At 32.0% G+C, this 18,330-nt stretch overlaps 1 protein-coding gene across 2 annotated transcripts in view; it reads right to left on the reverse strand.

The window, feature by feature from the left end:
• vmp1 (vacuole membrane protein 1) overlaps positions 1-18,330 on the reverse strand; it is a 46,351-nt gene that overhangs the window by 10,394 nt on the left and 17,627 nt on the right. For both annotated transcript variants that reach the window (XM_049467103.1, XM_049467102.1), the window contains exons 6-9: positions 15,479-15,646; positions 13,152-13,283; positions 7,619-7,699; positions 1,748-1,864 (exon numbers count right to left, since the gene is read on the reverse strand). In XM_049467103.1, coding sequence (XP_049323060.1) covers positions 1,748-1,864; positions 7,619-7,699; positions 13,152-13,283; positions 15,479-15,646 — 498 coding nt within the window. The remainder of the gene's footprint in view (positions 1-1,747; positions 1,865-7,618; positions 7,700-13,151; positions 13,284-15,478; positions 15,647-18,330) is intronic.

The following is an 18,330-nucleotide window of genomic DNA, read 5'->3' on the forward strand; positions in this document are numbered from 1 at the left end:
CCTCAGCTTTTTGTACACATGGACTAAATGTTCCAGACAACAAAAAAAATATATCTTTTTTATTAATATTTCTAATATTAAGCAACACTGCCCTTTCTCTAAATTGCTGTGAAGATGAAAATTTTTTTGCTTTTTAGTTTTTTTTGGAATAAACGTTGTATACATTTGCTGAGAAATCCAGTTACTAAGCTGAAATTTAGGGGTTTAAAATCTAATTTAAAATTTTAATTGTAAAAAAAAGGAAAGAAAATAGTATATTGTAAAAAAGACTGAATCTATCTTTAAAAAATAAGCAAAGATGATTTTCAGCAAAAAAAAAAAAAAATGAATTGCAGCCTATAGCTGGAACATAGCAATGGAAATAAAAACTGATAAATGGATAAATGGATTATTAAAATGTCCATTTAGTCAATTTACAAAACCTTTTGCTAGACTAGACTAGACTTTAGGGAGCTTCAGGTAAAACCATTAATACATGGTCAGATATCAACCTTTGTTCTTTATAGTTGAAAAATGTGATAATTGTGATATCAGAAGTGATAACAAAAAAGGAAAAAAATGTAATTGTGAATTGTGAATGTCAATTCTTGGAAGTACACACTAGAAAAAATAAATAATTACAGATTTTATCAACCAATTAAGTTTTTTTTTTTGTAACAGACTTCTTCTTAAAAATAAATAAATAAATAAAATACAATTATATATTTGATTGTGTTTTTTTTTCTTTTCTCTATGCTGAATGTCACTTCAGCATAATTATGTTTATTTTTCTGTTGTCTATAATACTGCTGTGTATATGGTCTATATTTGTGTTTCACATTATCCACTGTACTGACCTGCCCCACTGCTCATCTTCTCAATAAACAAACAAGTTAGTTCACAAAAAATTATTCCAAAGTCTTTTGTCTGTAGTGAAGCATTTCTGGAACTGTAATGGTGTAAATGCTGCACTTTCTACTGCAGCAGCATTTACACTTTAACTTACACACAGCACATTCACACATTCATCATCATCATAACTAGAAAATATACAGTTAAAACACAGAAAACTCTGTAACTATTAAAAGTACAAGTCTTTTCTTTAGATTACAAATTCTAGATAAAACCAAAAGACTCTTGGGGAAAAACTGGAGAAAACTGATACAGGAAGAGTCACGTCTGGCTGACCCACATGGAAACAGCTTTAGTCTTTTTAGCTCAGCTTAACATGACTGGACTGAGAGTCTCAGTTTCAGCAGAGGAGAGAAGAATTAGAATTAGTCTGGCAGGTGAAGAACTGCATAGTAATAAAGTCATAGATAAGATTGATAAGAGAAAATAAAACACAGCAATGCAGCTACTGGACAACTAAACAATAGTAGTGTCCTAAAACTTTTGACCGGTAGTGTGCACTATATGGGGCAGTTTCCCAAACAGAGATGAAGGATCTTAATCTGAGATTTCACATTAAAAAGGAAACTTTAGTCTAGTACTAAGCCTATTCCCTGTCTGGGAAACTAACCCTAAATTTGTGATTTTATCTTCATTTTATATGTTTAGATTTTAAAAGGGAAATGGTTTGTTCTTTATCTCATATTCCAGTCTGAACACACTCAGGGGAATAAGCCTACGGTCAAACACAAGATAATGTTACAAGAACACCATCACATGATCTATCTGTAATTAAGCAGTCTAAAAACTCAGAGCTCAACTTTTTAATATTCAAGTTCAGTCTCAGATTTTTTTTGTACGTCTTTCCTTACAATACCTGGATGTGCATCTTTATAACGGCCTTCCCGATGAGCGTCGCGCCGAAAAAGGTCCAAAATGGAATGAGGAAATGACCACATGTAATTCCGGCCAGGTCAAACAATGGATTTGGGATCTGAGAGAAGAGAACAGAATTATTATTTTTGTCACTTAAAAGGGTAAAAATGCCTATTAAAATCACAGACACATTAAGCATGCTATCATCTTTGCGTTAAAATAACTTAAATACGATAACACACTGTTTGTTCTTCTAACAAAAATGTTTGTTACTACAGATATTGTACCATTGTAGGTGGACTAGATACCATAAAATGTATCTGTCCATGTTTTCACATGTCTACATACAGCTCATGAAAAAATTAAGAGAGCACTTCAGTTTCTGAATCAGTTTATCAGATTTTGTTATTTACAGGTTTATGTTTGAGTAAAATGAACACTGTTTTTTTTTTTATTCTATAAACTACAGACAACATTTCTCCCAAATTCCAAATAAAAATATTGTCATTTAGAGCATTTATTTGCAGAAAATGAGAAATGGCTGAAATAAGAAAAGATGCAGAGCTTTCAGACCTCAAATAATGCAACGAAACATCTTCATATTCATAAAGTTTTCAGAGATCAATATTTGGTGGAATAACCCTGGTTTTTAATCACAGTTTTCATGCATCATGTTTTTTTGTTACTAGATACAATAAAATGACTATCCATGTGTTTACATATGCTGGTGACCATTCATTCTTTTTGACTCAAAAATAAGTTCATTTTAGCATTTAATTTAGTGTCACAGGATTTTTGCAAATTAATTTTCCAGACTGCACAAAGCATGATTTGGATCTTGGATGTGTAAAATTCAGAGTTTAGAGTTAAATCTAAATTCTATTTGAGAGACAAAGATCAGCAGCTACAGAACACAGTCAGCATACTAGTTACAGTATATAACCTTGTTGTGCTACACCAGTATAGTAGATCACATTAAATGTCTAACACTGGCTTGTATTTTAAAATACACGACACCACACTTTCAATTAATTATTATTGGTCTATAGTTGTCTGTTATTCTGATTTTTAAATAGTTTGTATAACTGTAAGAAGAGCTAGCTAGTAAACTTAGACCTAAATATATCTTTGAAGTTATTATAATAAAAAAAGCAACACAAAATACATTTAGGCAGTACATATGAATGAAAATCTGCATCTGTACTAGTTTGTGTACATTAAAATAAAGTTTTCTAGATTATTCTTTTCAAAAGATTTTCTGCTAATTCAGGCTTTTTATACGTCTTTAAAAGACAGATGCAATACCACTTGTTATTATATTGTATTATATTATATTAATTCCACTTAAAAAATGCTAATACTCCACTGAAGCTTAGAGTCATTCCTTTTGCAACGAAGGTCTCTGTAAATATTTCATAAACACATTTAAGCTAGAATTTAAGAATTTACTAATTGCTGCTACTTTAATTTAATCTTTATAACTGATTATAAAAATGTAACAAATATATAATATAAAAATATTTTAAAATGATGGCAAATTTTGCAGCTACTGTAAAAGGAAAAAAAAATGACCCATTCAATGGTGCAAATAATAAGTTACAACTAAAAAGTGAGATAAGTGGGGTAAAAGCTAAAAATTCCCCAGTAAATATTATGATTTTTTGTGCAGAATATGTAAGGAATTCCAACAAAATTAACAATTGTAAGAACCCGTAACTTTACAAATCATTAGATGTTTCATTTTAAAATGATAAAAACACATTTTACGGCAACTCAAACTCTCACACTTCATCTTAAATACCCCTAGCACTAATTTTTACATGATTAATCGTACTCAGTGGAGTCAGTCTAAAAGACACTCAGCTGACAGATTTCAGTAATTTTCAACTTACTGTTGGCAATTTATCTTAAAAAAACGTATTTGAATGATTATTTTTTTAAATAAATAAACATTAAATCAAATGTATAATATACTGTTGTGAGCTTGTGTGCAACATGGGTGAGCTTAATGTATACAATGAAATATCCATTAAGCACAACCAGAGGCTTTCTTATTTGCATCTAAACAGGTATATTCTAAAAATATACATAATATAATAACATTTTATATGACTGTATTAAAGAGGATGATATTTAATATTAACATCCTGTGTTTGATTCTAATAATCCTAATAGGTACAATTACTATAAATGTCATTTATAGGTTAAAGCTCCTATAAAAGAGAGATCATGTCAAATCTTTAAAGCACTTTCTATAGCATGTTTACAGTCCAAATGTGTATTATTTCCCAGAATACCTGAACTTAAAAATGTACATGTTCATTTCCAACCCTAATATATTTTTTACATCATATCATATTATATTATATTAAGTAAGTAAGGTCTTTATTAATTGACATTTTTTTTTACTATGCAATAAGCTTTAGTCATTATGATATTTATGTTAAAACCATTAATGATTATGATTAAATCACAGTAAACACTGTTTACTGTTTACACAGACCCTGTTCCCTAATCCTCAAATCACATGTTAACATTTTAACGTTAGCAGCACATGCTCCAGGTAGTTTCAGAATCATCGCTGGCTTTATGTGAGTTTATTGCCCTAAAAAGAGTATTGAGTTTGAGTATTGAGGTTTATGAACTAAATTACTAACACATAAAGAAGTGCACAATACTGTAAAGCGAGATCATTAACCTGTGACACACAAAAAAAAAAACCACTAAATATTAATGAGTTAAGTTGCATTAAAATCCTATTTACAGTACTTCTGACGCACAATAAAATCTCAATTTGGTATGTATATTTTATATTTAGCAAGCGTTTTTTTGAAAAGTGATAAAACTAATGTATACCCCCATTATACATTACCTGTAGTGTAATAGAGATTCTCAGGTGTTGTAAGTTATACCCACTAGAATTAAATTAAGAGATAAAAAAGCACTACATAAGTTGAGTCTTAAAATATCAGGGTTTTAAAAGTGTGCACGAATTATTTTACTGTATAGAAAGAAAATGCATAATTGAGGCTTTAATAAAACACAAGTTTTTAACCCTTGTGTGGTGGCATTGGCCCATTTTTTTGTGAAAAACATTTATCAAAACACATTTTCGATAAACACACACTGTACAACCCCCCCCCCCCCCCCCCCCACACACACACACACACATTTATATTACATACAGTATGTTTGGCCAAGATCTAATAAACATTGTTTGTGCTTAATTTGTAAATTTGAAACTAAACAAATTTTCTACTCATATCTTGAATTTAATTCATTTTCTTTTACATTTTATTAAAAAACGAATAAAAAAAGAGTAGCACTTTTTGAAAGAAATGTAACATAAGAAAGGTAAAGGGCAAATATTAACCATGTAAGCTGTTTATATTGCTTGCAATTTAGGTGAAGCGAGCATGTGTAAAGCATTTTAATGTAAAATTGCTTAATTTTGCTGAATTAAATACAAGTAACAAAGTAAACGAGTAACAAAAATATAAACACCACACAAGGGTTAATAAATGCACCAAATAGTCTGCAAAAACGGCAAATACATGAAAACACTGCATAATTTATACAAAAAAATGATTAATTTATATGAAATCATATTGTGTTTTGTTGGCATGTCTGCCTGGATGTTAAGAAAGTTCAGTTTTTTTTTTTTTTTTTTTTTTTTTTAAATCACTTGTAGTTCATAAAAAAAGCAATAGAAAGGCAATATAATTTATGAAATGGTGGCAAAAGTGGCAAAATGGACACAAATCTGCAAAATATCATGTTAGGTATTAAGTCTTCAGCTTTTACCCAAATGTTTCATTTAGTTCAGTTCTATTCTGTGCATCTGTACCTGTTGGTGTACACTTAAAATAGAGTTTTCTATATTTTTTACAACTTTTTATTTAAGATTTTCTGCTAATTCAGGTTTTAAATGTCTCTAAAATACAGAAGAAATGCCATTTTCCCACACAACACCACAAACCACCACACACTCATATCTAATACATGACATTTTAACACATCAGCATGAATGACCGTACGCATAACGCATGCAGTCAACATTAGTCATCTTCTTCATTTCACTCTAAAGCCAAAGTGGTTATCATCAGTTCTCTGTTTCAGTGCTCAGTGTGGGTTTACCAAATTTAGGCACCAAATTTAGAACCACCATTCTACTTCTCTAATATTGGCAATCAAGACTTCTGTAGAACCCCTGTTATAGATAGAACAGAATAATCAGAATTTCTGCTGAACTGATTTATTTAATTAGTGTATATATGTATATGTATATCTCTGGAAAAAATAGAAGACCATCTAAAAATGATGAGTTTCTTTGATTTTACCAAATTGAAAACCTCTGGAATATAATCAAAAGGAAGATGGATGATCACAATCCATCAAACCAAGCTGAACTGCTTGAATTTTTGCACCAGGAGTAAAGCAGCATAAAGTTATCCAAAAGCAGTGTGTAAGACTGGTGGAGGAGAACATGATGCCAAGATGCATAAAAACTGTGATTAATTCCACCTGTGGTTTATTCCACCAAATATTGATTTCTGAACTCTTAAAACTTGATGAATATGAACTTGTTTTCTTTGCATTATTTGAGGTCTTAAAGCTCTGGGGGTGTAACATGAAAATGTATGCGTATGTAATTTAATATCAAATATTGAACTAATTGTTCAAAAATGTTTTTCTTGTGTTTTGCCAAAATAAGTGTAAGGTCATTGTAAATAGGACTGTCTAACATTTCTAACATCATTTCCAGCAGGTATTAGTTAATTTTCTGGATGCCTGTTTTGTGTAAACATAGGTCTCCTGTCGCTGCAGCCTGTAGGCCTCAAAGAAAGCACAACATTAATTTTAATAATTAATTGTTATCATTTAGTGCCAAGCTGCAGGGATGCCTCGCAATCTGTGTGTGTGTGTGTGTGTGTGTGTATATATATGTCTGTGTGTGTTACAGGAGCATTCCTGTACTTTGAGCCAAACAGTGTGCTCACAGCTGAGGAATGTCTAAAAGCTACACAAACGGGAGAAAAATGCCAATCCCACGTAAATTCCGACCGTTAAGGGCACTCCGGGGGAGGTGATACACACCGCTGTGTTAGAGGAGCAGTTAAGAAGGTAGAGAACTGAACATGCTCTGCTGTTAAACATCCTAAATGTGTGTATATTTGATTAATTAAAGATTCAATATTACAAGCAAACTTTAGTGACTAGAGAGATAGAGAGAGATAGATATAAAGAGAGATAGATACTTAATGGATTAAAATTCTAGGTTGATACCAGAGGGAAATTCTACAGGCAGCTCTAGAAAATATTAAGAGACCACGTCGGTTTCTGAATCAGTTTCTCTGATTTTGCTATTTATAGGTTTATGTTTGAATAAAATGAACACTTTTTTTATTCTATAAACTGCAGACAACATTTCTCCCAAATTCCAAATAAAAATATTGTCATTTAGAGCATTTGTTTGGAGAAAATGAGAAATGACTAAAATAACAAAAAAGAAGCAGAGCTTTAAGACCTCAAATTGCAAAGAAAACAAGTTCATATTCATAATGTTTTAAGAGTCCAGAAATCAATATTTGGTGGAATAACCCTTGGCATCATGTTCTCCTCCGCCAGTCTTACACACTGCTTTTGGATAACTTTATGCTACTCACTCCTGGTGCAAAAATGTAAGTAGTTCAGCTTGGTTTGATGGTTTGTGATCATCCATCTTCCTCTTGATTATATTCCAGAGGTTTAAAATTTGGTAAAATCAAAGAAACTCAATTTTTAATATTATAAATATTACTGTTAAACAACTCTGTGCTGAACCTGATGAAATTAAGAGATACAGAATCAGGAAGAAGGAGAACACACATACTGAGGCACAGGCTAGGATACCCAGGAATCCAACTTTCTGCACCATTTTTTGAACTGCAAGTTTTGCTCTTGTAGCGAAGTCCTGCAAAGAACAGAAACACAATATACACTTATATTTCATATATTATTCTAAACGGCATTGCTGAATGTACAGTTTATGAAAGAGAATGTAAAACTGCTGAACTGCTAACACACATTTAAAAACAAAGGACAAAATACTACTACTATTATTACTAATTTAATAGGTGTGATCTATTTGCATGATTAATACAACAACTATGCTTTGCTATAATAAACACTAACGGTCATGTAAGAGCATGTTTATTGGTTTATATTCTGTTAGCTCACTCACTCATTAGTAGTATCATTAAAAAGTGCTACAAATATATTTTTAAGTGATGCCATATTCATAACCATAATTGGACAAACATGGCTCTTCATAAGACCAAAAGTGCTTATTCTATAGCATCCCATTAAAAAAACATTTATAAGACCTTTATTTTTAACAGGGTACCAGTGTAAAATCAAGAAATGTTTAGCTGATAAGAGATTTTTAATTGAAATGAGTTTAGACATTAAACCCTAGTACATTAGGGTTGCGCCATATCAAATCGAACGCAACAATATCGCCAACATTTTTGAATATCATGAACGATATTATACCCTAAAATATCGTACCATATCACCCACCCCTTATTATCACATCAGGGTACTACTTTTTTGCTGTTTTTAGCAAAAGAAAAAAAATCACATGGTTCTTATTTCCCATTATATATCTACTAGAGACAGATTATATCTGTCCAGTATCATTTATTTTACTTTAATCCTGGATATATGGAGATATTTGATTTGAATCTCTCAGCCAGGGGTGTGCCATATCATATCATATACAATAATAAAATGTAATTTTCATTTTTACAGTTGCAGTAGTGTATTTTTGATTTTTTTTTTCCTTTTTAATTCAGTGTTTTGTCATATCGCCAAGTGTATTGTTATCCCAAAAATACCATGAAATTTTGTGATATATTATTTTAGGGCCATATCACGCACCTCTATTTATCACATCAGGGTATTACTTTTTTGCCGTTTTTAGCAAAAGAAAAATACACACTGTTCTCATTTCCCATTATAAATCTACTAGAGACAGATTATATCTGTCCAGTATCATTTATTTTACTTTAATCCAGAATATATGGAGATTATTACCAATATTTTATTTTAGTCAATGTTCTTAGCATAGTTATCGCAAAACTACCATGAAATATATATATTGACATTATTTTGGGGCCATATCACCCAAACCTACTGCAAACATAAACGATTAAATTAAAAGCTAATTGCGATATTTTTGCATAAAATACGATACAATAGGACACAATAAGATAGAATTTAGACATGATCAAATAATCAGGGTGATTGTTTGAGATTATATCGCAAACACTAATCTGTATTTAGTGTGTATATAATCAATCTTAGAATAACAGAATTAAACTGAGATAAAGCTCATTTTAAAACAGTACACATTAAAAAACAGGTAATAATAATAAAAACAGCACTGCATTATCCGTGCTTTAGCAGTGCAGGGCAGATGTTAATCTTTCAGGCTTGGTTTTATGAAATCCTGAAACACTTTTCACTGTTTTAGTAAACCGTCCAGATTTCATCACTGGGTGTGGTCTTCTAGCGCAACTGCTTCCCGAAGACCTGCTGGTTAAAGTGAATCACCAGTGAGTTTCTCCGGACTGAACGTCCGTCCAGTGCGAACATGCACTGCTAGAAATGTGATGTCTCAACACTGGGCAACAAAGTTTATCCAGTTTAGGCAATACTGTAAAAAAGAGAGTAGCGCAGTTTAACACAGCATGTTTACAGTGTAAACAGTCCAGAAACAGAGCAGTTTCGACTGTTGAATCTGCATTCTATTCCAGACGGGTGAATAGGGCAACGTTTCTTTCTTTTTTTTTTTTTGCTGACGCATCATCTGCTGAACGTAGCGTAGCGAATGCCGCTTTTAAGCATTTAAAGCAATTAAAATTTCTCCCAGTGAAAAGAGCAGGCCATGTGGGGTCCACTCAGACACTAACAGGCTGTAATTAAAAGGAAGCTGTCCTGTGAGTCACCCGTCTGTTCAAAGAATTTACTGGAAGCCAGAGGAGGGCTTTTCAAAGAAGCTGTCACATGACCAGGATCAGTAAACCACAACACTGAGGGTTTGATGGGAGTGGCACAGACACGTCGGAAAGGGAATAGGATCCAGTGTGATGCCATCTGGGGATCTGGGGGGCCAGCACCTTTAAGTTCAAACCCCCCGTGAACTCTGCAGAGCTGCTGAATGCCCTGAGAACTCCCGTTTAATCCCCAATTCCCGGATTTAAGGCCAAGGTGTGCTTTGGTTTAAACATGTATCGGCACCGGGCCTGCCAGAACATGATGAGCATTACGCAGAGGTGTCGCGAAATGCTTACTAACATGTTCTACTAACTGTTCTCTTTGTTGTGAGCAAACCAGTCGATATTCATCAAAAATTCAATTTAATATTTGTCTAATAATAAGATATACAAACACAAACTGAGCCCTTCCAACAAATAACCATGTTTTGACCATTTCTCACATCTCAGACAAATCAGCTATTTTCTTTACTATTGTAAGTTACTTTATTTAAATTGTTTTATTTTGGCTCAAAATAAAGTTGTCAAAATTTCTGAAAAATTGAAGAAAAGTTGGTTTGAAGAGAGAAATATATATTAAACTAAAAGTAAATTCAGTAAATGGCAAAACAAATACAAAATTTTGCAATAATATTGCATACGATAAAATATGGCACACCCCTACTCTCATTTATTAATTGAATTTAGACATGATTAAATAAATAAGAATTTTTTATTATATATCGGCCAACACTGTATCTGTAATCTGTATGTAGTGTGTATAATCAATCACAGAATAAAACTCAGATACCTTCTTAAAACACTTAAAAAAAAAATTAAATAATCGATACTTTAGTGTACTATAGTGTAAATAAAAAAAAATAAAAAATAATAATAATAATAAACATAGTGACCAAAAAAAAATGTTGCAGTTTAAAACCACAAGTCTGTATCAACAACAAACCTCATTACTAGTGTATATAATAATATAAATATTACTATTAATACTGCAATAATGCACAATTTATATACATATTCATATTACTTATGGTATTCAAATTATACATAATTAAGATACATATGAAACCCTAAAAATGTTTACTATTACTAATAATGTTTAATAATAATGTTTAAAATTACTAATAATGTAAAACACAACCAATATAGATATGCAACCCTATTATTACTAACACTATTGTAATAATATGCAATTTATATACATATGCAACCCTATTACAAATATTGTAATATGTAATTAATATACATATGAAACCTTTTTATTTGTAATATTGTACTAATACGCAATGATACATATAAAACCCTATTATTACTAATACTGTAAATATTTACAGTTAATATACATGTGCACTCTATTTACTCTATATTACTACTACTACTACTAATAAAAAAAAATAATCAATCATAAAACTAATCGATATACATGTACAAATATTTTACTATAAATACTACAATACACTTTTAATATACACACACTCCTGAATGAGCAACAAACTGCCATACAAATACAATGCAAACTTCCAGAGTAACTGTACTTTACTACACTAACTCAGCATTGTTTTTTTTTTTAAGATTTACATTTTTATATATTATTGTAAAATTATATATTCATATCATCAATGACAAACATCAACTTTTACATTGCATATATTAAAAAAAAAAACTCATTACAAAAAAATAAATAAAAAAAAATTAATTTCCCTTAATGAGAATTAAATATTTTAAGGAATGTGGTTTATTAGCTGTTAATGTATGTGTATATATACATATATATATATACGTATATATATATATATATATATATATATATTTTTAAAGACATTTAATGAGGATTAAATAAAACTGCTCACCAATACACTATTACAGTCTATATTTGTGTGAGAACCTGTAACGGCAGTTAGTCTCACATAGCATTTCCCTGATTCATTCACCGCTAAAATATAGAAATCAAGACTTAAATTTGAGGCTTTTTTAAATATTAAGACTACCTAAAATCACATAAAATTAAGATTACCTTCGCAATAATTAAAACGGCAAAAAGCTAATATTAAGATCTGAGACTCAGGACGGGAACCACAGACTTACTGTATTGTCTGACTAATCAACATTTAAAGCACAAAATAAATTAAAATACAGTTTCCCACAAACAAAAATAGAATTAAAAATAGGGTGAATTTCAAAACTGGGCTTGTTCAGCTTTTATTTGTTAAATTTAATCTCCAGTGCCATCATGAAATGAACTGAAAATGCCAAAACCATAAATAATGTTTTTGGTCCTGCTTATTTGAGTCTGGCATTAAATCAGTAAGCTTGCACATTTAATGTTTTGATCATTTTTATAAAAAATGGTACCTTTTAATATTTTTGGTCAATATAATTTTTAAGATCATAGAAGGCATATTAGGACATATAAATGCCTTTTTTCGCTAAACATATTTTAGCTATTTTAAGGATCTGTGTACACCCTGCTAAATACATAACATTGTCTGAAATGATGCCACACTTTCTAGTGTAAACTGGTTTAACATGTTTAAACATTTATTTGTAATATAATAGACTTGATGTTTAACGCTCCTGCTATGTTAATTTGTCAGAAACAGCAATGGTGTTCCTGGTTCATATTGACCTGGTGCATGTTTAATTATCCAAAAGATGTCTAAAACAAACAAAAAAATCTTACAAGCAGCGTGAATATTTCATTACTAACTCCATTACTAACTATTCTCTCAATATTTAGTGCAATGGTGTTTATTACCTCTAACAGGTAATGGTTCAATTAGGATAATTCACTTGCTTTTTATTAAAAAAAAAAAAAAAAAAGTTTAAACTTTTTTTTTAATGTTTCACTACTTTATTCCTTTGAAAAACCAACATATAAAACAAAATAGTTTACATAACATTGCAATTTTGTTTTAGTTTTTGTTTTTGGGGGTGTTTGCAAATATGTGAGATGAACCGTTTTCATATTATATGTTGATTAAACAAATTAAGGCAAGCAGAAGAAATTTCATACTGAAAAAATACTTTTAACTTTGTTCCTAGATCTTCAAACTTTAAAATGGGTCAATCTGACCCATAACATAACAGGAGGGTTACATCTCTAGGTATAATATTAGCATTTTTTTGCTTCATATATCGATATGCTCATAACGGAGTACTTTTACTGAAGCAGGGTTTTTAGACCCGAGCTGCAGAGTGTGACTCACAGGTGATGTGATCATGATGGCACTGATCTAAATTTAAGACGTGTTCCAGCTGAAAACTGATGACAGTTTTGCTGCATCACAGCAGCAGCATCTGCAGCGACATCTGCAACAGTGACCGGAACACATGCGCAGTGGCAGAGGTAACTCCGGGGTGAATCCTCACCTGGGCGCTCTGTGCCTGTTCCAGCATTTCTTCAAATTCCTCATAGTCTTCATCATCTGGCTCTGCTCCGGAGAGACGTGCTGCACGTGCCATGAAGTATGGAGGCAGTTCCCCAATAGCTGTACCTGCACCCTGCACACACAATTAAAACCATCAGTAACCAAACCTCTTTATATTATCAGTGCATTATTTTATACAGCTCTGGAAAAATGTAAATGAGAAATGGCTGAAATAACAAATAAGACCCAGCGCTTTCAGACATCAAATAATACAAAGAAAGTTTTAAAAGTTCAGAAATCAATATTTGGTGGAATAACCCTGGTGTTTAATCACAGCATGCATTTTCATGCATCTTGATAAGTTCTCCTCCACCAGTCTTACACACTGCTTTTGGATAACTTTATGCCTTTACTCCTGGTGCAAAAATTCAAAAAGTTCAGCTTGGTTTGGTAAAATCAAAGAAACTCATAATTTTAAGTTGTCACTTCTCATTTTTCAGCCATTTCTCATTTTCTGCAAATAAATGCTCTAAATGACAATTTTCTATTTAGAATTTGGGAGAAATGTTGTCTGTAGTTTATAGAATAAAACAAGAATGTTCATTTTACTCAAACATAAACCTATATAAACTGATTCAGAAACTGAGGTGGTTTCTTATTTTTCCAGAGCTATATTTATATAAATACAATAAATACATTAGCAAGTATCGGTTTGAAATATCACCCAAATCTTGGCCTCTGGCTGATGCGGATGATACTTAAAAAACAATTATAATAAAAAAATATATATATACATATTAATAATTATTGGCCAATACTGATAGAAGTCTGATACTATTATGAATCCCTAATAATTTGGTATGATATCTCGTCATCAGGATCTACGAAAAACACCATCATGCTCATGTTCTCCTGTTTGCGGTTGCATACTGTTGTTACTTTATACTTTTTAGACTTTTATAATGATTCTACAAAGTGAATGATTCTGTTATTTGCTTTACCAACATTTACTGCATGATTATAATGTGCTATATACCTAATATAGTATACAGAAATTATGCGTAATACATCCTATTATTCCTGTTTGCTGGTCTTGGAAATGTTTCAATTCTGGCTGGTTCTATGAGCAAAATCATGATGGCTCTAATATTAAATCATTTTAAATAGTGTTCATGTTCCTAAAACACACAGTACTATTTACTGTATATATACGTTTTATATATATAGTAAAATATTTTGTACTCTATTCTATTATCAGTTTCCACAATCTGACAGCAGGCAGCCGTTTGATAATGAGATTAACTTTTGATCAAGATAAAATAGTATTCTCATTTTGATCAGTGTGTTCAGGTGCCTAAAACCTTTCTACACAGTACTATTACTACACATATTTTTCATAGTAATAAACTTAATGTTTATTATGTTTTGTGTTGGATTTTATGTATTAAATTGCTTCATTTTTGTAACATTTTTATTCTGTTAAAACTGATTTTACACAAAATAATAATAGTTTGTTTGAACTAAATATATTTATATATATATATATATATATATATATATTATATATATATATATATATATATATATATATATATATATATATATATAAAGTGGGTGATTATGGCCCTAAAATAATATCACAATATTAAGATGGATGATCACAAGCCGTCAAACCAAGCTGAACTGCTTCAAGTTATCCAAAAGCATAAGAGTGGTGTAAGACTGGTGGAGGAGAACATGATGCCAAGATGCATTAAAACTGTGATTACTACCAGGGTTATTCCACCAAATATTGATTTCTGAACTCTTAAAACTTTATGAATATGAACTTGTTTTCTTTGCATTATTTGAGGTCTGAAAGCTCTGCATCTTTTTGTTATGTCTGCCATTTCTCATTTTCTGCAAATAAATGCTCTAAATGACAATATTTTTATTCTGAGTTTGGAAGAAATGTACAGAAACGTCTGTAATTTATAGAATAAAACAACAATGATAGTTTTATTTAAACCTGTAAATAGCAAAATCAGATTAACTGATTCAGAAACTGAAGTGAAGCTGTATTTTTGTTTTCTTTATAATATATAAATATAACAACTTTCTAAAGAATCCTACAAGACTAAGAGACCACTAAGCTTTTTTTTAGTGAAAGGCTGCTTTAATCAGAACCATGTGGTTATAAAGGGAGTGAAGTGGCAGTCAATTACAGCCATGTGTGTAAAACAACTGTTATCCCTTTTTATGAGTGAAGAGGAAAGGGATAGAGTCTAATAATAAAAAAGGCACAAATGAATGTAAAGCTTTTTTTTAGCTTGTCTGCAATCCACTCACCCACATGCAGGCCTCCAGGCGGACCTTTGACATGATGGTCCAGAGGGAAATGCTATCAGGCAGCACCTCCTCATCCGGACATATGATCTGGGTTGGGTACGGAGGCTCGGGGAAGTTTACAGAGCCACACTCGTAGGCTGCCAGTGTGACGGACGCTATGTGGGGGCCCTGCAAAAGGACAAGGACATTTTGGTGAACCATTTGGTGAACCTGACAAACCCGACATATTACAATACTAACCCCTAAGCAGGTCATAGAACAGTTAATGTGTGTTAGGGCTGCACCTAATGATTATTTTGGTAGTCGAATAATCTGCTGATTATTACTCTCTTAACACCTCTAACAAACTAACTACTTCTAACCTCATTTCCTTCTTCCCCTCCTTCACTCCTCCATCCCATTATTTCATTTGACCTCCTTTAGGCCCTGTCTGAAGATGTTTTACCTTGTACTACTTTTGTACTTCACTATTGTAAGTCGCTTTGGACAAAAGCGTCTGCCAAATGTAATATAATGTAATGTAATGTTTTGTTTTTTGTTTTTTTAGATAAATCGATTAGTCTACGAGTATTCCTTCATCTCTAAAAACAATAGAAACAGCTGATCATGAGATTTAAAAGGTATTTAACCCTCCTGTCACGTTCCGGGTCAAATAGACCCGTTTTAAAAGTTTGAAGATCTTGGGAAAACTAAAAGTTAAAAGTATTTTTTTCAATATAAATATAAAACTACTTCTACTTGCATTAATTTGTGTAATTAACATGTAATCAATATGAAAATGGTTCATTTTCAACCACCCCCCCCCTGCAAAAACTAAAACTAAAAACAAAATTGTAAGGTTATGTTGTAACGTTATGTAAAATGTTTTTAGTTTAATATGTTGGTCTTTCAAAAGTATAAAATAAAGTAGTAAAACATTAGAAAAAGTTTGAACATGTTTTTTTTTTTTTTAATGAAAAACGAGTGAATTGTCCTAATTAAACCATTACCTGTTGGAGGTAAGGAACACTATTGCACTAAATACTGATAGAATAATTAGTAATGGAGTTTTTAATGAAATATATTCACACTGTTTGTTATGATTTTTTTGGTTTCAAACTTTTTTTTTTTTTTTGATAATTAAACATGCACACAGTCAAATTAACCCTGGAACACCATTGCTGTTCCTGGCAAATATGACATAATAAGAGGGTTAAAAGGTATTTAAAAATGTCTAGATGTTGTTTAAACATGAATTGTATTGATATTTAGTGATTAAATATGTAATTCCCATCTCCCATTGCACTTCTATCCCCATCACTTTGTGTAACTAATCGTTGCAGCCCTAGGGTGCGTTTCTTAGTCTAAAAAAAAAAATACTCTGGCAATTTAAACAGTTCTCTATAGACACAGTGTCTGTATTTGTAGAATACAGTCAAATTAGCCTGACCAGTAATTTCCCTACACTCAGTGAAAGAGCAGAATGACAGTTAACACCAGTTTCCTCAAAAGCCTGTGGTGAGGTGGGCACCCATTCAAAAAGAGCATCATTAACAACAACAACAACAAAAAAGCACACATCACATTTATTATTAAGCAGCTGCTTTCGTCATTCATAACCACATATTAAAAAGGTGCTACACAGGATTTCTCAGCAATTGTATTATTACCGTTCGCTTGCCCTTTGTTCTGCTTGCGCACTACTAACCCACAACCGCATGCCAACTCCCATTAGCAGGCGCATTAAAAAATTTGCATGAATGAATTTGGTTTAGCCTCTTAGGGGAAAAGGGGAAAAAAAAAAAAAAAAAACACTGAATGTGTTTGATTTGCTGCTGCTCTTCAAAAATTGCATACAGCACCTTTAAGGGAATCATTTTTAGGATACATTAATTTTACATGTTTTTTATAATATGAATTATATTAAGAATAATAATATAATATATATAAAGAAAAAAAATACTTTTTTTAGGAATAAAGTTCAGTCAATCTGAAACATTTCAAGAACTTGAAAGTATCCTCAAGTGCAGTCACTGCGAAGACCATCAAAAATTGTATGATGAAACTGGCTCTCATCAGGACTGCAGCAGGAAAGAAAGACAGAGTTACCTCTGCTGCACAAGATACGTTTACTTTACACGTTTAAGGGTGTTTTCACACCAACCAAGACATTGTATATATTTGGCATGCTTTTTTTTTTTTTTTTTCACACTGCAGTTTAGGGAGCGCACCAAAGACCTTTGTGTGATACACCTACATCCTTTCATCATCACTTACGTATCGATGCGTTTTCCTTGCTTAACTTGACGCTGATTGGTTTTAGAAGGACATGCAGGAAGCCTTTCCAGAATGAGGATAAAATGAATTAACAGATTCATTTCGTCTCCATAGTAGTGCTGCTGCTATTTTGTTTTTAATACCAGCAGCAGCAGCAACTTCAGGTACAGTACTCTAGGTTAGTTCAAATTCGGCAAACGAACGTGCTCGTCCTGAAGCAGCTGTATCCACGGCTCATTTTTTTCCTGCTATTTCGTTATTTGTCATCTTCTGCTGCCGTTGTTGAGGAACGCCTGCTCAGCTTCCTGTAATTGGTCCGAAAGTTCAAACCATCCAGAAAAGCGCTTTCACACTGTAGGAGAACCGGACCATGATTCAGAAGATCCAGACCGAGACCACCTCTCTTGGTCAGACCAAAATCTTGTGCTTTGGTCCGGACCGTGGTTCACGGCCCCTTTCACACCTGCTACTTTGGTTCGGACCAAACCGAAAGTCAGAAAGTCCGGACCAAACGAGGCAGGTGTGAAAACACCCTAAGTTACTACATGATTCCTTATGTGTTCCTTTATATATGACTTTAGTATTAATTTACAATG

The sequence above is a fragment of the Astyanax mexicanus genome, chromosome 18 (genome assembly GCF_023375975.1).
Source record: "Astyanax mexicanus isolate ESR-SI-001 chromosome 18, AstMex3_surface, whole genome shotgun sequence".
NCBI classification, from domain to species: Eukaryota; Metazoa; Chordata; class Actinopteri; order Characiformes; family Acestrorhamphidae; genus Astyanax; species Astyanax mexicanus.